The sequence below is a fragment of the Artibeus jamaicensis genome, unplaced genomic scaffold, assembly GCF_021234435.1.
Source record: "Artibeus jamaicensis isolate MK-2021 breed Jamaican fruit bat unplaced genomic scaffold, CSHL_Jam_final contig_465, whole genome shotgun sequence".
Lineage (NCBI taxonomy): Eukaryota > Metazoa > Chordata > Mammalia > Chiroptera > Phyllostomidae > Artibeus > Artibeus jamaicensis.
The window spans coordinates 19,313,298-19,334,339 of NW_026521843.1; the positions used below are offsets into that span (position 1 = coordinate 19,313,298).

Here is a 21,042-nt window from a genome sequence, read left to right on the forward strand (position 1 = left end):
ATATAAATAAATTTTTTAAAGAAATGATTTAAAAAAAGAAAAATAAAATAGTGTTTCTATTGGAGAATTTGGGCAAATAAGATTTTTTTTTACCATGTTTTGAACATTTATATGAGCACAGAGGAATATGGTTGTAAATATATTTGCCCTTTAAAATTTATCTTTCCCTATATACCCATAATAATATTAACCCAAATATTGTTTTTAATACCCTTAGATGTTTTATCACTTTAAAAGATGAAGAAAATATTTCCAAAATTCTCAGTTACAAAATGGGATGATGTTTAACAGGGATCCCTGTGGTCTCAGAGCACCTTACATAATAAGGGACAGCTCGACAAGCCCTACATAATAGGGGTTGATGCGGTCTCTGTCACTTTAATACTTTTGTTGTAGGATGATGCAGTCAATGAAAGTCATTATCTTTCTTGGATAGGCATGGGATGCTTTAATAGGGTCTGAACTCTAGTCTGATAACTTTTTCTTCTTGTTTTTTCTTTTTAGAGTCTTGAAGTATAACTAAGGACAGAGACCACCACTGGGCACAAACCTCACCAACGTGCATGGTTATGGAGATGGTCTGTTGGATGCTGACCATGTCTCTAGTTCTTTGACAACGGCTGAGCAACCATGGGGTCCAGTGGCCTTGGGAAAGCAGCAACATTAGACGAACTGCTGAGCACTTGCATTGAGATGTTCGGTAGGATCCTTTTTTCCTCTTCGTATATCTTGATACTATCACTCTCTTTTATTCAAAGGCAAGTGTTGCTGTAGAAGAGAATTCAGTCTTCATATCTTGATGTTATTTAAGACCTCTTTGATTGGCCCCAGTCTGTCTCCCCAGTATCAGTGCTCTCTGCATTTCCTTCCCTTTACTGCCCATGACTAATATACTAGCCAGAGTGTCCACTTAATGTTTCTGGAACATTCCCTGCATCTTCCTACCTGCATGCCTTTTTCACACCCCGTTCACTGAACTTCTGCTTCAGGGTTCATCTCAAATGTCATCTCCAATGTTTATAATGCCATTCCCAGCCTCCCCTGTCACGAATGTTCCCTCTGCCCTGCCACAGTCCTTTGTAACAGGTCATGCTGCTGTGATCATTTCTTGGTCTTTGGCTTAGGCAAGTGTGGGTTACACAATCTGCTGCATTCTGTATTTGCATGTATGTCTTATATCTCCTACTAGGTTATAGACTTTATAGCTATCTGCTTATGTCATTTATGTATCTGCCTCAGCGTCTTGGATTATTTCATGCACACACAGAGTTACACAGGAGTTGTTTGTTGAATTGGTTTTACAGGAAGAGTTAAGCCAGAGTACGGTTGCCAGATAGAATACAGGATGATCAGTCAAATTTGAGTTTCAGATAAACCACATTTAGTGTAAGTGTGTCCTAAATAATGCATGGAATATATTTACACTAGAAAACTATTAGTTGTTTATCTTAATTCAAGTGGAACTAAGGGTCTTGGACTTTTATTTGCTAAATTCTGTCAACCTTAATCCAGAAGAAGGGTAAAACTTACTCACTTAACTTGCAAGAAAATACCAGCAGAAATAGGAGGAAAATGATAATCAAGTCTGTTAGAAATTTTTGACACTAATGTTTCTCTACTGATATTAGAAAAAGAGAAGAGTAGTACTGTTCCTTCCTCACCCCTCATTTTATTTTATTTTTTAACAGATGATAATGGAGAGCTGAATAATAGTTGTTTGCCAAGAATAGTTCTACTGATGCACCGATGGTATTTGTCTTCCACTGAATTGGCAGAAAAACTTCTCTGCATATATCTTTTCAACTACTGTGTAATTTTTACAATCATAAATCAACTTCTATATTTATGCAGATAGAGTATCTAACCAAAGCCAGTGAATTAAGATGAATAAATAATCTTCCTTCAGTTATCCAACTGTTTTATAAATATATTTAGATATCTAGACAAACCATCTGGATGATGGGCCAAATAGTTGACCATCCATCTGGCTGGTGTCACTGTACTTAAAAGTAGTCACTAGATTAAGATGAATCAGGAGCTGCAGGCTGAGTGTCTCTAACCCGTCCTAAACATTTCTGCTGTTAGCCCAATAAAAGAATATTTAACACCAATTCAGGGCCTAATTCATTCCTTCTAGAATGGCAAGATGGTGGACCTGGAGGATATGAGTTAGACATTTAGAAATGCCAGCCAAAATAACATGACCTGGCTCAGGTACAAACACCACCTAAGTTTTTTATCTTCCCTTAACTGGCAAGACACGAAGAACATTCTAGCAGATTTATTATGATTTGTGGATTGATGTTAATTTTAGATTTGCTTCTGACATATGAGAGAAAAGTTAAAAACCCCATTCTATATGAGCTTTTAGCAGTTCTTCAGTGTTGTACATAATGTGGTCCTAAAAGGTGGTTGAAAGCCAAATGACCAAAAATGGAAAATAGTATCACATTTGTTATGAGGTTTCATTGCCCAGTATCTAATGTTTACTATATAGTCACTAATGTTGGCTCCTACAGTCTGGGCCTGCTCCAAGCCCAGGGGGCCCTCGCAGATGAGTGAGAAACTGTACAGGGTAGGAGAGCTGGAGAGGGGGTGGGCCCATGGAGCGTCGTTGGGCCAAGAGGGGCTTCCACCTGCTCACTTGAAGCTTCCTCTGCTTTCTACTTCTTCCCTCCATCCTCCCACAACCTCCGGGCAGAAGGGGATGACAGAGAGGGTAAGGGGACATTCACCTTGAACAGAGGTCCCTGGAAGGGAGCCAGATCCTGTTCCCCAGTGGTCCTGGGGTCCCACGGGTCCCACTATTGAGGGTAGTGCACACAGGGAAGGATGGATGGAATCGTCTCAGTCTGGTCCCTCCTCAGGATCCAACACTGTCCAAAGAATGTGTCCCAAACTGCATTCTCATCATTAGTATGTCCGCTGACAATACGAAACACAAATTAAAGTGGATATTTAGACAGGTAAAGTCTAATATCTAAAAGTATGGATTGTATAATAGTTGAAACTGCCTATGAATTGAGGTTTCTTTAGATAGTCCTCCCTTTAGACCATTTGCTACTGCATACCCAGGGTGCCTGGCCTATAGTAGGAGCTCAGTATCTATTTGTTGAAAAGAGTAAGATAGATGAGAATAAATTGCAACACTCCCTGTGTATTAATATACCAGCAAATGACATTTTCAAATACTACAGGAATTAGAGCACATATATGAGGCATTCATTCTAAATACACAAAAGAATTTTGGTTAAAGTGGTGCTTCTATGCACTACCAATTTTAAATGATCTCTAGCTGTGTTTGTAATTACAGTTGTAATGACTGTCAATATAGTTGTATTGCCTGTCACTACTGTATTTGTAATTACAGTTGACAGTCAACACTTGGTAAGTACTCAGGAAGGTCAAGAAGTTTTATAAGTGGGTTTTCTTCCCGACCAAAACGGGACAGCCCAGAGCAGTAAATTATCCAGTGCGGACGTCATCAGAACCCACTCCTCTCCCCGTTCACACATCCACACAACCCAGTGTCCCCATGATGGCCCTCCTATTGGAAATGCATCTACACTGACCAAACAGCTTCAGGTAAATGTGGAGGAAACCAAGTGCAAGAATTTTTTCTTTAACTACCATACGTATCGAAATGCCAGTGGAGAAAACTGTGATGAATTTCGGTTAAAGATCTGCTACTTCATGAGGTAAATATACTTGCACATTTAATTTTCTGGTACTTTCTGGTTCTGGAATGGCTGTCGCTTTCCTTTTCCCCAAGCAGCAGACCTGGTTTGACAATAGAACCAATTCAGATTCCATTTTATTGGTTTTGCTGAAACTGACCCTCCTCTGTTCTTGGGAGTAGAATTTCTCTTTCTTTGGGACTAGAGTTCAAGCAGTGGTAAATGTGATTAGGGAATGAAAGCAGCTGTTAGAGTAAGTTCTTTTGTTCCATCTTCTCACCCTACACATTTCCACCTACTTGCCATGAGTTGGAAGAAGGGTTTCCTTCTGGAGAGAGTGGGAAAGGGAGGCTCAGTGTGGGAGTGGATGTGGGTCTTGGACTGAAGGGAAACAGTGAGACTCAATGTGATGGATGGGGGATGGGAGATTGCTAACTGGGGGCATGGTCCTTGCTTGTTTGTTAAATTTAATCTGTGAAGTGATACTACAGCTTACAGAGAGGTCCATCTTAAAATCCGGTTGTCAAAAATATTTGATGCCTTTCAGGTACTGGATTCTGAAATTTCCTGCGGAGTTTAATTTGGACCTTGGGTTGATCCGTATGACTGAAGAATTCCGGGAAGTAGCTAGCCAACTAGGATATGAAAAACACATCAGCCTCATCGACATTTCCAGCATGTAAGAGTGGCTCAAGCTTGAAACATGATGAGTCGGCTGTTTGGGAGAGGGAGTAGTGATGAGCCCGCTAGACCTCCATCCATACCATGTCAGAATCAAGCGGTGCTTCTTGGAGAAAATCTTGCTGCAATAAGCACCATAGCACATAAGTCCATCTCTCCAGGCTTCAATTTATTTGTAAAATGGGGATAGTAGCTTTCTCACAGGGTTATCATGAGCATCCAGTAAGTACATAAGATAGCATGTGAAAGCCTTTGGCACATAATAGATGCTCAGGATGCTCAGTATTTACTGAAATCTAGTTAATGTCTCCTATGCCCTTGCCACTCACAGTGTGGTCTACGGATAGCACAGCATCACCTTGGAGCTCAGCAGAAATTTGGACTCTCAGGCCCCACTGTACTGCCTTTTAATAAGATCCCCAGATGATTCATAAGCTCATTCAAGTTCAAGAAGCCCTGTTCCATGGTGCATCTGAGGCCATCCTGAGGACGTACAAATGTTGATCATGGTTGTGCCGTGAATTAGTTAGCTCTGTTATTAGGAACATGGTGCTAATTAGGCTAGCATTTTATATCATCTAGTTAACTTTGTGCAGAGAAAACTATTTAATGACCCTAAGTATGGGTTTCCATCTTGCAAATACATGCTCTTGTGGCCTAGGCATTCTTACTCTAGCCAATTTTCTAGAATAGTCCTTCAAGAGTGATTAACAGTGAGTGATCCAGGCGTCATAAGTGATGTTGTTAAAAGTATAGATTATTCAGGTTCATTCCCAGTAAATCAGAATCACTAGAAGTGAGGTCCAGGCCTCTGTATTTATAACAGAATTTTCAGATTATCCATTTCTTGCTGAAGTAGGAGAAGCACCAATTTCTAGTGGTTCCTAGGTGCCTTAAATCACTATGTATATATTGATAAACTCTCAAGTTTATATACCCATCCCTGACCTCTTCCTTATGATCCAAATCTTACTGGCCACAAGAATGATCAAGTAAGGGATTCTAAATGGATCCGTGCAAACCCACCCTGTCTGGAAAAACAACTTGAAGTTTATGTTCTATTGGCGATGGGTCAGTGGTTTTCTCTTCAAATATGCAGAACAGGGCATATATTTAGCACAAGCCCCTGGAGGCAGGCCAAGAGTTACAAAGTCAGTAGGTTAATAACTTCCATTGAGTGAAACGAGCTTTCGGCAAACTGACCAGACTCACTGTTCATTTATAGACCTTCCTATGATTGGATGAGAAGAGTCACACAGAGGAAAAAAGTATCCAAGAAGGGAAAAGCCTGTCTGCTGTTTGACCATCTGGAGCCCATTGAGTTGGCTGAGCACCTCACTTTTCTGGAGCATAAATCTTTTAGAAGGATCTCAGTAAGAAATTTGACATTTATTCTTCCAAGGATAACAACCACCACGCCAACTTTCCCAAGAGCTGCGTTTTCATACTCTGAAGTGCTGGCAGCCTCTGCCACTGTGCTCCATTGGAAAAGTGCCCTCAATTCACGGGAACAATCCCTTTCAACCAAGAATAAATATTATCCTATCTTTATAGTATGGCTCAGGAGCTACATTTCTGTTGCTGTATTTTCAATGGCCCCTTTCATAGGATTAAGGCATGCTTTTCTGAATACGCAGTGGAGATTTAACTGTTCCAGGTTTATTTGGCTCTGTTGACCTCTCCCAAGTGAACATGTTTCGCTAGGTGCTTTGTTTGGGGGAAGAAACATTTATTTGGGCTGGGATTTGTACCAATGCCTGCTTATGGGTGTAGGTGGAAAATAGGAATTGTAGGCTTTGAGGAGAATCTCAACATCAAAATGTTTGTTCCCAGGGATGGAGATTCTGAATTCAATTTTCTTTCCTACTGTGTCTTGATAGCATTCCTTCTCCAATCCCTTTTCTTCCTTCTGACTGTGGTCCCTTGCTAACTACCTACTCACTGCTCGCTTGTTACGATCATCTTTCCACAATGGTCCACAAGCAGCCTGGGCCCTTCTCTCATCAAGCTCTGGGGCTGTCACTGCTCCTTCTTTTCCAAGATGCCAGGGAATGGGTTACATTATTCCTCGCAGAGAAGAACTTGAGGTTAGAAGTATGGATTTCTCAAAGACGGGTCCTTTCCACTAAGTAATCCTACTCGGGGAGGCCCTCACTGACTCCCCAGAGCAGACTATAGTGGGGAACCCGCTCCACTGTTTGTAAGACAGAAGGCTCGTATGTATTTGATGACATCTGTGCTGACTCCCTGAATGTATGCCTGTTGACTAAAGAGCTGTCTCACTTCAAGTGCTATTTTTTAAAACAACCTGATAAATGTGGAATCCTTATATTAATATTCATTTCCTGTTTTTTAATGTATGCCATTGTATTTCAAACTTGCCTGACCCTTGGAATCACCAGTCGTGGTTCTTCCTCTGGAGATACTGACCCTTCAGGTCTGGGGTCTTCCCAGAACCCATCGTTTTTGCCAATGCCCTAGGTGGATATTGTCATCCAGCAGTTTAGGGTTCAGTGGAATGTGTCTTGGAGTCTTACTCCTTCCTTGTCTTGCCAGCATTGCCTTGTGTAATAAGTGTATGTCTCTGTTGGGGAGTAAAATGAAGCAAAATAATGTGCTAGAGGTACATTTAAACTTATAAGATGCCATTAAAATGCGAAATGAAGAAACAGACTGTGATGAAACAATATCTCACCTCTTTCATGCAACATTCTCATTTCTGATTTTGCAATGAATTCATTATAATTCTGACTCTCTGAACCTTCTTTCACTAGTTCACTGATTACCAAAGCTATGTCATCCATGGCTGTCTGGAAAACAACCCAACCTTGGAGAGATCTATTGCTTTATTTAATGGAATCTCTAAGTGGGTCCAACTGATGGTTCTTAGCAAACCAACCCCCCAGCAAAGGGCAGAAGTCATCACAAAGTTTATCAATGTTGCCAAGGTATGTATTAGACAGGGGTTCTTAAAGTATTTTAGCTGTTTACTCCCTCTGCTGAGAAAGGTCATTGAGGAAAGGTCGCTGGGAAAGGACAATTAAACTATTCATAAATGTCTAATGAACAAATACTTCTCTCATGCAACATTACTTTTAGTTGGCATACCTAAAAGCACTTAATGTAGCTATTTTTCTGTGAAATGATTGATATGTTTTTCTAGTTGATTTTATTTGCATTTCATTTTAAACTAATATTATTTTCCCTAGATCCTTGTTATTAAATTGCATAAATACTAATACATTCGGAAAACTCAGAATAATTCAAACTTGTTACAAAGTATTAATGCTAACATTTTTTTCATTGCAGAAGCTCCTTCAGCTCAAAAATTTTAACACCCTGATGGCAGTGGTGGGGGGCCTCAGTCACAGTTCCATTTCACGCCTCAAAGAGACCCACTCTCACCTATCGTCGGAAGTTACAAAGGTACAGTGGACTGGATCCTAGTCCCAAGTAAAAAGGTCACTTGTAAACTGTTCCAGGGTAAGATGCACTTCATGACAGTCACTCGGAGGGGGAAGCTGTCTTCTTAGAGAACAGGAGCTTACACGTGGGGGGCAGAGTAGAAAGTGAGTAGACACGCCCCCTGGAAGATGGGCTGGAGGTGGCAGCAAGTGTCCCAGTCAGAGCCCCTTGATCACCACTGCACAGTGTGGTTGTAAACGCCCAACAAGTGTGTCTTTGGTGCTTCCTGTGTGATAGGCACTGCGATATGCACGGGGGTAAAGGCAAACAAGACAGAAGTCTTTCCTATCCTCCCTCCCTCAAATGAAGTCATGGAACGCCTGCTCTGTTCATGGCACTGTGGTTGACTCCGCAGAACATACAAGGGAGGGGGCCTCGTATAGAACTTCCTTAGATTTCTCACTGATTTGTCAAGAATAAAAGTGTGTGTGTGTGTGTGTGTGTGTGTATATATATATATGATCATTTCCCAAATCAATATTTATTTTTCTTTTAAATTATTTTTCTTTTCAATAATATTTTTCCTTACTGATCAAAAAGAAGCATTTCATCCTCATGAGAAGATTTTCTAGTAAGAGTATACTTTGCTATATCAGTAAGGACAATTTCAGCAGTTTTTTAAGACTCTTGAAATTGCCTAAACAATAAGGAAACGGATCATCTTCCCACATACCTGGAAGTCTAGAGGCAGGGCTGCTTCAGGCATGGTCTGATCAGAGCTCTGCCTCAGTTGCTCTGCCTTCCTCTGGGTATCAGTTTTTGTTTTGTTTCATCAGACTGGTTTCCCTCTTGACTGGGCTATCTGCAGAAAATTATGCTTTCTTGTTCTTGAAAGGTAGGGACAGGGAAAACTTCTCTCTTCATCCCTCTCCCTATAGCATTAAAGACCTTTTTTTTTTTTTTAAGACAGACTGGACCATCTCAAGTAACATGCCCACTTCTGGATGAGTAACAGTTGCCAGAGGAATATAATGTACTGATTGGCTTAACTCTGTGTTTCTGAACCAATCAGGAACCAGAGGGCTGGAATTATGATGACAGGAAATCAGAACCCATTCTTGGACGTAGGGATGGAAACAGCTCCCTCTGAGTTATATGGGCTGCTTCTGGAAAGAGTAGACTGATCAAAATTAGGGTCTATTCGGAAGGTCTGGTTGCTGTTAGGCAACCAACAATAAGTTGTCCATATAAACAGGAGGCTGTAAACCACAGAAGTATTGCTGTTAGACCTCAAACACTGCATTCCTTCCAAGTATAATGAGGTTCAGTACAGGTTTCGTTTTCCTTTAGCTTTGTACTGAATTTCAAGTAAAGAAAAAGACACATTTTAAATGTCAGGAAGAATATGAATTCAACAGAGGCTCAGAGAGGCTTGGAACCACTTGTGTGTCTTAAAAAATTACTTATTTGAACTCCTCTTTCTGATAGAAAAGGAAACTGAGGCCCTACAAAGTGAAGTGACTTACTCAAGTTCACCTTCTAGTTAGTGGCAGAGTTCAAAACCACAGCTATCTCAACACCTCAGTGTGACTTTTCCCACCCCTTAGTGTCCCAGATTAACCTTCAAGAAATACCTCCAATGCAACTCTCTTGGAATAACTAGGGCATTTAATACACTGCATACTTAAATATAATACAATATATGCTTGTATTTGTGGACTGTAACAGTTTTATTAATTGCAAAATACTTAAATACACCTGATATTAGTTAGGCAGAGGTGTGGGCTGTTTGAGAGCTGTACCAGAATGGAACAGGCTGTCCAACTCGTAGCCAGGCCTAGTACATGTTTCTTTCTTTTTCCTGTTTCATATTTCCTTGCAACAACATTAGTGCAATTGATCCTTCTCTCAGTAGCCGAGGAATTTCCTAGACACACACGCGGCAGGCTTGGGGGTGGGCAGATGGGGCGGCTGTTTGAAAATTCTTCTTTTTCATCTGTTCCCAGAACTGGAATGAAATGACAGAGCTCGTCTCCTCCAACGGCAATTACTGCAACTACCGCAAGGCCTTTGCCGACTGCGATGGCTTCAAAATCCCCATCCTTGGCGTGCACTTGAAAGACTTGATAGCAGTCCATGTCATTTTCCCAGACTGGACGGAGGAGAACAAAGTGAACGTTGTGAAAATGCATCAGCTCTCCGTCACCCTGAGTGAACTGGTCTCCCTGCAGAACGCCTCCCACCATTTAGAGCCCAACATGGACTTGATCAACCTGCTCACGGTGAGTCCCACGGACTGGGGTTTGTGTCGATGACTCCTCTGTGTCCCAGGCAATGCCAAAGGATCTGTGCCTGAAGTTCGGGGGGGGGGGGGTAGGGAGGAGGTTGCATTCTGGGTCAGTAGGTGAGGAGAAATCTCAAAGGCTGTGGGGAGGGGACCCCATACCCATAACCACGTGACTTAAGACTCTAATGTTAGAGCAAAGAAATCTCCCTTTGCTTTGAGGAGCCCAGTTTCCACCCCTGCAGCTCCAGTTTCTAGAGTTCTTAGAGAGGCCCTGCAGAGCTGTCTTCGGTCCCTTACTCTCCGTCATCACACTTGTGTAATTAATCACCTCCTCCTGTATGTCCTCAACTCGTCTTGTTTCTCTTCGTCCTCACTGCATGGCTGTTGTGGAGGCCTGGAGTGGTGCGAGGGCCTCCGCTGTGATCTGCCCCTCACCGCCAGCCTCTCCACATCCCGAGACTCAGTGCCTAGCCTGGCACGGGAGGCCGTTCAGGACTCGCTTTCTGACCCTCCAGCTGGCCTTGCTGGTCATCGCTGGGTCCCACATCACTGCTGCCTTTAAGGATCAATGGACTTATACTTTGCACCACGAACCGCTGCCTTCTGCTTCCTGGTCTTGCACTTTCTTGGAAAATCTCTTACCTCCCCAGCCCTGTGACTGGCCCCAATTCAAAAGCTTCTATCTTTCTGTAGCATCCTCTGTTCCCCTCCAAAGCACCAAGTACATTTGTCACCTGTGTTGCCTTTGCACTTGTGCCTTCTCACTGTAGGAAGTGTCACTGGGCAAGAGATTTTTCCTTTCTGTTTCCTGACTTACACATCACAGGCCCAGCACCTCTCACAAAACGTGGCATCTTTAGGAGCTCAATAGGTGAATTAAATGCTGTACTTCAGAATGGTGGAGGTCAGACAGAAGTTTGCCTACCATTCATATTTTGGGGCAGTTGTGACCCACACCTTTAGCTGGTGTGCAGATCCTAGCACCTTGAGACACAGCAGGTGTATGGAAGAGAACTTGTCCCATTGGCTACCTCTTGGTCAGGGGGCCGAAGTGGAACCAGATTCCCTTGCCCGTGCTTAACAAGTGGAGAAGCAGCTTCCCTGTTTAGGTGTATAGCATCGGCAACTTGGCTGCCACACTGAATTGACTCTTTTCCTTTCTAGACCATGGAAAATAAAAGCAGCACCCTTTCTGAAACTCCTGGAGCCTATCTCCCCCAGGCCCGTCACACTGGAATTGAGTGTGGTCCCTAGTCCTTCCCACTAACTAACTGTTCCTAGAGCACATAACTGTTTACCAAAGGAGAGAAACCCTCAGTGTACAAAATGATGCCGGCTGCACCCTTAGTATAAAGCAGAAGCAGCCAACACACAGCAACACGAGTCTCTTGGGGCTGAGTTTATGTGACAAACAATAAACACACAGACATTCTCTATTGGGGGTGGGGGAAACCTCGCAATAATCCAGGCACCTGTATTCATTAATCATTTGCCATGTAAATCTGTTTCCATGAATAAGTGCCCGCACTGGCAGCTTGAAAGAGACTATAAACCCACAAACACAGGGGATGTCTGCAGAGCAGCCTAGTTTCACATGTCCATGGCCAGGCTGTCTTCACAGTGTGGAGGAGACGGTCACAGAGCAGAGGATGACACAAGACAATTCCTCACCCTGACAAGAGACAGTGATGGAGTAGGGAGAGGATTTTTGAGTTATAGGTGCTGCAAGCAACATCATGACAGGTCTTTAGAGAAATGTTGAAGGATGTGTGAATGCAGCTTTTAGGGTGCAAATCGAAACTTCGAACTGTAGAAATAAAAGCTAAGAAAGAACTCCTTTTGCTGAGAAGAAAAGAAAAAAGGGAAAGGCACCAGCCCATTCTCTCTGTCTCATATGGAAGGAAACTAGATGCCACCACACATGATAATTAATAACGTCTGTATCACATAGCACTGTGTGGTGGCAAGTTCCTACCTAGAAGGAAGATCTAGCTTTGAGCCCTACCTCCACAATTACTAACTTTGTCTCCTCGCTAACAAGCCTTGACTTTGGATTTTTCCAAAATGATTTTGGGTTCATTTGTGAGGTCTCTTCCAGCTCTAAACTTCTAGGACCCTAGGTGTGAGAAATGGTGGGATTTTCAGAATAAGGAACCAAGTGTCAACGTGATTGCAGCCCTGAGACTCATTAGGACAGCATGGTCCCTCATGTGAACACAGGTCACCAAGCCAGTTTCTGTTTAAAGAAAAGATGCTTCCTCCCTCTTCACAACCAAGGAGAAAGTCCAATGCACTGGGATTGACATTCATTCTTCTTGGCCATGGGCAGATTAACCTCCCCAGAATGAGGATTGAGGATGTACCCATGGGGTGTCTGCTAGAGCCCAGCGGGCATTTCAGGACACACCTACCTGCTGGGAGTAAAACTGCAGGATTCACTGCAGGGACCCAAATGCATGCAAGGGTGTCTGCAAGGCCGTCATTTAAAGGGCGATTAATTTTGCCCCGAGACTCTAGATTAAGTTTCCGCCTGAAATGACTGTTTGCATGGCCGACAGTCACTCTAATGACATATGATTGAGAGCCATGGAAGATAGAAAATGAAAAGTCTTGAACTAATCAGCAATTACCAAATGCCTACTCTGTGCACTAGGCTGCGTAGTGATGCGTGAACTTACTGTGATAATTGATTGCAGTTCCCACAGCACTTTCCACGTACATTTTCTTGGTAGATTCTCACAGGCGCTCTGTGATGTAGCACCTGGGCTGGGCGGAGAGTGTAAGTAACATCACCCCTGACCCTTCCTATTTTACAAATGAAGAAGCAGACTTCTAAAGGACAAAAGGCTAGCAAATGGCAAAGCTTTAAATCCCAGCTTGGGTCTCTCTCCCTCTCTCTCTCTTTCTCAGACATCTACTCTGTAATGTGGCAATACTGTTGGCATTTATTTTACTTTGCACCTGTAAAAATCAAGTCATCTCTCTCTCCTTCTTCATGGCTGGATGAAGAAGGACTTGACTGCAGAACAAAAGCTGTGAGGGCAGGGGCTACATGAGCTGGTTTTGTCACTGCCACTTTAGCCCCTGACTGGCCCTGTGCACATGTAGGGCAGGGAGGAGGCCGGCACCAACAACCTGTTGTGGTCCAGATCGTTCTCTTCAGGAAAGATCTGGAGAAGACAATTTTTTAAAAATTGTGATCCCAAGTCACATACCAGGAGCACTGAAAGCTCCTGGGTTCATGCATACAAAATGATCTGATTCTTTTCATGATATTTTTAGATCTATCAGTTACTCTTACCATTTTGAGTACATGCAAATAACTGGAAAGCCCCTGTATTTTTTACAGTCTCATAAGAAAAATAGAAGAATAACTGCAAAAATGGTGAGTGGAGATAGTGGGATGACCAAGTGTGTTTTCTGTTACAATTCCCCACTCCAGGCTACGCAGGTGGTAATGTCTTCAAGGAATCCACAGCCACCTTTGCCAGTAGGCTTGGGTGTAAATGCAGCAACTTGGAACAGTGACTGAGAACGTTTTTCAGAAACAACCAAACTGAAAGATGTTAGACGCCAGCAAATATTCTTGAAATCCCATTGGTGAGCTGTATTACAAAAAGGAGATAGGAAGTTGGACAGGTCATTTCATGCAGGGCCGTAAAGCCCAGAGGAGATTGCAAAGAGAAAGTGGGATCGAGGCCGGGAAAGCAGAGCGTGGACGGGGTAGGGGGACCCAGAGTGCACCCCCCTGTTCATTGACGAGCCCAGTGGAATTGGCTGCACTGACTAGAAACCAAACCCTGCCGTTCTCTTCATGTGATCCTGTAAACAAACCCCACTGGACACACATTAGCTCATTTAGTCTTCGCCACAGTCCTGGGAGGGAGCTATTATTTATCAGTCCCATTTTATACGTCAGGAGACTGAGACTCAAGCAAGTTGACAACTTTCCCAGGTTCCCAGCACCCCTGATCAATGGAGAGCAAACATTGAGAGGAGATCAAAACGTTTCCATCATAGGCTAAAATATCTGCCTATTTCACGTAGGAACATACACGAGGATGTCCTGTGACTTGTCCTGTGACCTCCCCTCTGTAGTGCATGGCTTACTTGAATTTCTGGTTCGATGTCTGGCACGGCTGTTGGGTATGGGAGATGCCAATGCCGGTCCTTACAGGTTGAGTCAGGAGGACAGGAATGTGCTCATCAAAATCCAGATTAACTATTCTTAAAAAAATAGTTTAATTATTTAATTAATTTTTTTTAATTACAGCTTATATTCAATATTATTTTGTATTAGTTTCAGGTCTACAGTGTAGTGTTTAAATAGTCATATACTTTACAAAGAATTCCCTCTGATATTTCCAGTACCCGGCAGGCACCATACATAGTCATTGCAATGTTATTGACTATATAACTCTTAACAACAAGGAATTCAGAAGGAAAGTGTCGCTTGGTTTTCCTTCCATGTATGGAGCAGTCACAGTGGGAGACAGCACGCAGTGACAGCGATGCCAGAGGTGTCACATGCCCTGACGTGTGCCCTAATGGAAGAGCCAGGTGCACTGCCTGCTTTCATGAGGCTTAGGGACTAGCGGACTCCTCGTGTGGAACTGACCAACTGGTGAGCGCCTGCCCTCAGCAGATGTGTTCTGTTGGGCTCATGTAGAATTATAAATTTGTTGTGATTAGTGTCAGTGTTCAAAAATTGGGGTAGTTATATACAATTTCAGGTTTTTGACTTCTTTTAGCCAATCAGAAGACGACAGTTGTCGCACCAACAACAGTTTGCCTTAGCTCCGTCATGGCAGGGCCCCATTCATCAGAGACCACACCATTGCCTATTGCTTCCCTGTTCCAGAGATCCATGGTGAAATTCCACTCATTAACACAAATGTCCCTTGTTGTCTGCCTAACAAGAACTGGCCCCCAAGTCAATCACATGGGCAAAGACCTGTTTTTCGGATGAGACATTGTTATGTCAATATTGCTATCAAAATATCCCTTTCAGGATCCCCCAAGTTGAGTCATGGAATTTCCTGGGTTATTAAAGATTATTGGCCCATCCTGTGCAATGAATCTGAATTGAATTATGGTACCAGGCAAAATTATAGATGGGAACAAGGTTTGTGGATCATCCATTATTATGTGTAGTCGGTAAACTATTTAATGTCCTCTTGAAAAAAATTTCTTTCTGGTATACCACTTAACTCTCTTATATAATGGCTGGTTTCTTAAGGCATTAGTTTGTGACCAGGGATGGTTCCCTCCACAAAACGGCAGAGCCCATAGAGGTAAGAGTGGCTGCCGTTCAGGTGAAGGTGGATACAGGGCACATTCTTTGTGAGCAGGACTTTCGTGATCAGAAATAATACTGGGGCAATTCTATAGTAAAGTCAACTTTTTATTATGTCCAGAAAAAACCTTTAAGTTACAAAGTCTAGGTAAAGCAATACATGACCTGATATATGAAATTCTTTTTGAAAAGATTTTATTTATTTTTAGACAGAGGGAAAGGGAGGGAGAAAGAGAGGGAGAGAAATGGTGATTTGGTTGCCTCTCTCAAACCCCCAACTGGGGACCCGGCCTGCAACCCAGGCATGTGCCCTGACTGGGAATTGAACCAGCAACCTTTTTTGGTTCCTGGGATGGCGCCCAGCCTACTGAACCACACCAGTCATGGCTGCTATATTAAATTCTTCATTTAAATGTTGTATTTAGTAGCTAGAATAGTGACTAGAATGGTCCCTGGCACATATTAAGTGATTGAGAAATATTTGTTGAATGAATGAATGATTGAAAAATGACAGTTTCTTATGTCAAATTGTTTTTTTTTTAATTGAGGTAGAACAAGATAAATCCTTGAAAGACATTTTTTGCTTCTGAATTTCTTCTTCCTCCTCCTTTCTCTCCCCATCACTCCACGCCCATACACATTAAGCTGTTATCTTTAGACAAAATATGTTAGAGGAAGTTTTCCATGCCTCAGTGATCAAAGAAAGGACAGGCGTTTGATTATCTTCAATGCTGATGAAATGGTGTGATTCGTTGAGTGTCCTAACATTGAAGGGCATGGATGAGAATTTTCCAGGCTTCTTTTAAGACTCATGACTCTCCCATTTCAGGTGAATGGGACTTTGTGTTTTAGATTTTCTAGATGTTATTCATCATTGTCCTTGACTATCCTGACCTTTCTCTCCCTCTTTCTGTGTCCACATCAGCCCAGTAGGCCTCAATTCATAAGTTGCTGTGTGAATCAGTCCTGATCATTTCTGTCTTCAATATTTGCCACACAGAATGATAATATTAGCAATAATAGCTGTATTAATAGCAATAACATCAATAATACTAAATTACATTTCTTAGATTCTACCATGTCCCAGGTCCTATGTGAAGTACTTTACATGCATTATTCTATTTGATCCTGAGAAAAATCCAGTTCAGTAGGGACTTTTATGATGATGCCCATTTTACAGATGTGGAAGACGATTCTCCAGAGGAGATAATTGAGTCAAGGTCACAGAGCTAACTGGTGGCGGGCTCTGCATTTGAACTCAGACATCCCCAACTCCAAACCCCTCCCTCATGCTTCACTCTACCTCCCTGAATGATTTGTAGAGCACTTAGGGTGGGATGCCTTATTTCGCATTTAGCTTGTGTTGCCTTTTGTTAATTTGAACATACGTTTTTGTGTTCAGGTCCTATTTATTCCAGTAAACTGTCAGGCCCTTGAGGGTAGGAATGATTTTATACATTTTTATATCACCAGGACTTAGCACAATGCCCTAAAATAATGGAAACCTAGTAATTTGTCCTGTTCTTCAATGAAACCTCTAAGAAATAATTACCTTTACAGCTCTTACTCCATGCATCTGCTGCTGCTTTTTGATATCAAGATGCCTTATTCTAGCTCAGTGCTTAGTACTTAGAAGCTGCCCAATAGGTATTACTGAGGAATTGAGTCAGTGGGTCTTGTTGATGCTAGTGACCCCAGGAGGTTTAACTTTTTCCCTCTTTCATTTCATGTTCCACCTCTGCTTGCCATCTCTGTATCGTTCTGCCTTCACTCAAATTATTAGACACTAGCTAAAACATTCAGTTTGGAAAGTGTGTCAGCAATTCAAGTAAGTAAATAAATATGAGCCAATGTAATTATTAATCCATTCTTATTTGTTGTAGCTTTCACTGGACCTCTATCACACAGAAGATGATATTTATAAACTGTCACTGGTGCTGGAGCCTAGAAATTCTAAATCGGTAGGTACCGTTTTCTCTCCAAGGATCAGCCCCAAACCCTGTTGTTCATCATGTGCAGTAATTGGCTGTTGCAGTGGTGCTTTGTGACCTAAAGATTGAAGAATTTAAAAATCTGCATTATCCCCTTTTGAGCAATGAAACAGCTTAGCGCTGGCAGTTAGAGAATTATTTCTTGGCATAGACTAATAGAGAAGGACATCCTTTGCAATTACTGTATTTTACTATGGTTCTTCTATGGATTGTGTTGTCTCTGAAAACTTGCCTACACATAGGGCCAAAAAAAAAAAAAAGAACCATAACTCATCTTCACGTTAGAGATCATCCACGGGTGTCCAAACTTTTGGTGTCTCTGGGCCACACTGGAAGAAGAAGAGTTGTGTTTGACCACCTACTAAATACATTGTGCCATGTCATTGCAAAAAAAGAAATCTCCAAATTGTTTCGGTAAATTGATGATTTTGCATTGGGCCGCATTCACAGCCATCCCGGGCCACATGTGGCCTGTGCGCCACAGGTTGGACACCCCTAACCTTTCCAGCCTTTTAAAAAATACCATTCAACATAAAATTAGATTTAATAAATTTTAAAGACCCTGATCATAATTCACGAATTTCTCTACTAATGATTGACTCAGCTAGGAATTTTCATATTACATGAGATAGTGTCTCACTTAATCGATGGCTGACTCTTTATTACAGAAACCTTATGTAATGAGACTGAGGAGAGAGAACGCATTACCAAATACGCACTACTCATCAGTTTTAGCAAGTGGACTATATCTTAGGTATATTTTGCAGTAATAAAAAAAATACCTGTATGAATTTTTTCAAATTTTTCAATTTTTTTACGAGGAAGGTGAGGTGTGCATGTTGAAGGAAAAAGTGTGTATGTTTGCTTCTTATGTTCATATCCTGAGATCAGTTTTTTTATAAAGGTCTCATGCTTATCTCCCCACCAGCTGAGCTCTGTGGCACATTGCCAGCAACTCTAGACCCTAAGTCTGTCCGTCTGTTAACACCTACCATGACTCTGCACCATGAGACAGCAAGAGGCAGAACGACTCTGAGTGTTACTCCCTGGCACTGGGAGGGCAGGACCAGGAGTCTGAGTCAGCTGACCTGGTAGCATCTGTTCTTAAAATAGTGAGTGTGGTGGTTCCATCAGCAAGTTCACCTCCTGCCAGTCCTCAGAGGCTGATCTCCTGGGCAGAGTGGAGCAGTGTGGGAACATGGAACAGAGACAAGGGAGGAGTGGAGACCCAGACTCTTCAAAGTTACCATGACTAAGAGAGAGCTAGAGAGAAAGGCAAAGCTATTGGAGGGAAAAGGAAAGGAATTTGGAAGCTCTGCCCTCATTGGAGAGCTTCGATGAGGTGAAACTGGCCGTGGCCTTGTTGGCTATATTGCACATGCGCACAGGGCATTTCCACATCCAACTCCTTCCTTTACCTGTAACTAGGTACCTTCACTGATGTCTGTTAGTTGTTGCATACCTGGCAGGGCATCATTATGTTATCTCATTCACTCTGTTAAAGAAACTGAGTCTGGTGGACGTAGGTCTCCAGGAAGTAGGAGAACGGGATTTGGCCTTACGCCCCTCTGCAACACCTGTGTGTTGTCCCCTGCAGGGCACTGCCTGTCATTTTCCCACCAGCCCTTGTGGGAGCAGGGTCGGCTCAACCATTTTAGCACACTTGCCTGAGCTGTACTCTTTAGATTACTTAAGTTTATCTTCAGGATAAATTTTTCCCAATTAGGGAAGATTGGCAAAAACATAGAAAAGTCATCTTATTATTTTTTTTGTAGAAACACAAACTTTGAAAGCCCCTTCCAAGTGCTAAAATCTTGTGAGTCTCTGAAACACATCCCACAATCCCCTTCTGTCTCTTGTCTTCATGGATGCCATATTATTTGGTGCTCAGTGTCTGACATGTGCGTGTCACTGGAGAGCAAGTTGCAGTCAGGATGACATTGTTGAGGGCCTGGAGCTTCAGTGTGCTTACCTTTGGTGCTGGCCAACCTCACCTAAACAGTCAGTCCCATTGTGAACTTTTTAAAACGTGTTCACAGTGGTTCCCTTCCTGCCTCACTAGTTCTTCATGTTTTACTTTCTGTCTCAGAGTTTTCACATGACCCGTAGGTCAAACAAAATACTCAACAGTCTCTCTTACAAAATAGTTTAAGTCCAAACAACATCATAAATATTTATGTTCTAACAAATTAGTGCCCAAATGCAAAAAATAATACACATATGTTGACATAAAAATATTCTCTATTTCATTATTAAATAACCAGAGTTACTTACTAATGAGTGTGTGTGCTTATTAGGCACGGGACAATTTCTTTAAAAAAAGATTTTATTATTTATTTTTAGAGAGAGGGGAAGGGAAGGAGAAAGAGAGAAACACTGATGTGTCAGAGAAACATGTACAGGTTGCCTCTTGCACTCCGCCAACTGGGGACTGGCTGGCAACCCAGGCGTGTTCCCTGCCAGGGATCAAACCAGCGACCCTTCGGTTCACGTGCTGACATTTAGTCCACTGAAACACACCAGCCAGGGCAGCACCAGACAATTTCTTAAATCATAGAATTGGATTAGATACTGCCAACCTTATTTCTTGTTCCACATTAATTTTTTGCTTCAGAAATATATGATATCATTAAAAGAAATGTAGCACTATTTGATGGGTGACCAGTGAGCTACTTCAAGCTGCTAGTTAATGCGGGTCTGACAAGTATTGGGTACCACTATACTTCCCCTGGAAGTCTGCAGTATGTTTTGGTGCCCCTCTAAGTCCTCTGAGGTGCTCTGGACAGGGTACCTTGCTATACATTTTGGGAACCATAGGTTTACCCTTCATCATTTCAGCAAAATGGAACTGTATTTTTTAAAAAATTAGTATATATTATTGATTATGCTATAACTGGTGTCCCAATTTCTTCTTCCCCTATCCCCTCCCTGCCCCGCATGCCCCCACCCTCCAGCATCCCCCCATGTTAGTTTGTGTCCATGGGTTGTAATATAAGTTCTTTGGCTTCTCCATTTCCTACACTATTCTTAATGTCCCTGTCTATTTTATGCCTACCAATCACGCTTATTTCCTGTACCTTTTCCCCCATTCTTCCCCCTTCCCTTCCCCACTGATAACACTCCATATGATCTCCATTTCTCTAATTCTGTTCCTGTTCTAGTTGTTTGCTTAATGTTTGTTTTTGTTTTTTAGGTTCAGTTGTTGATAATTATGAGTTTGTTATCATTTTACTATTCATAGTTTTTTATCTTCTTCTATTTCTTAGATAAGTTCCTTTAACATTTCATATGATAAGTGCTTGGACTCCTTTAACTTGACCTTATCTGGGAAGCATTTTATCTGTCTTTCCAACAAAATGGAAATCTCGATAGAAAGCGCCATACTGTGGGCAGATGTTTGTGAAAGTGGCCCTATCTGGGTGGCAGATAATTTTTGGTCCTTTTGGATGCCAGCAACATCTACCTCACAAAATTTTAAGGGCTTAAATTAGTACAGTGACTCCTCAATTCCTCTGGCAAAAATGTTTATTCCTAATTTAGCATCAAATTAAAAAAAAACACCTGTTGATACCAGTTTGCGTGCGTACAGCAGCCAAAACATTTACATTGTGCAGGGCCCCGGGGGAGCATCGGAAGTAAACAGCGCTCTTGGCTGCTCTCCTGTCAGGGGTGTGTTTTTCTGTTGTGTTTATCACTCGTGTTGTG

At 42.2% G+C, this 21,042-nt stretch overlaps 1 protein-coding gene across 13 annotated transcripts in view; it reads left to right on the forward strand.

Moving 5' to 3' along the window:
* Positions 1 to 21,042, forward strand: part of RASGRP3 (RAS guanyl releasing protein 3) — a 109,667-nt gene that overhangs the window by 69,471 nt on the left and 19,154 nt on the right. For all 13 annotated transcript variants that reach the window (XM_053666977.1, XM_053666986.1, XM_053666973.1 and 10 more), the window contains 9 exons: positions 505 to 700; positions 1,689 to 1,791; positions 3,636 to 3,698; positions 4,225 to 4,356; positions 5,584 to 5,731; positions 7,133 to 7,306; positions 7,668 to 7,784; positions 9,770 to 10,045; positions 17,230 to 17,307. In XM_053666977.1, the coding sequence (XP_053522952.1) occupies positions 631 to 700; positions 1,689 to 1,791; positions 3,636 to 3,698; positions 4,225 to 4,356; positions 5,584 to 5,731; positions 7,133 to 7,306; positions 7,668 to 7,784; positions 9,770 to 10,045; positions 17,230 to 17,307 (1,161 nt within the window). In that variant the 5' untranslated portion in view covers positions 505 to 630. The remainder of the gene's footprint in view (positions 1 to 504; positions 701 to 1,688; positions 1,792 to 3,635; positions 3,699 to 4,224; positions 4,357 to 5,583; positions 5,732 to 7,132; positions 7,307 to 7,667; positions 7,785 to 9,769; positions 10,046 to 17,229; positions 17,308 to 21,042) is intronic.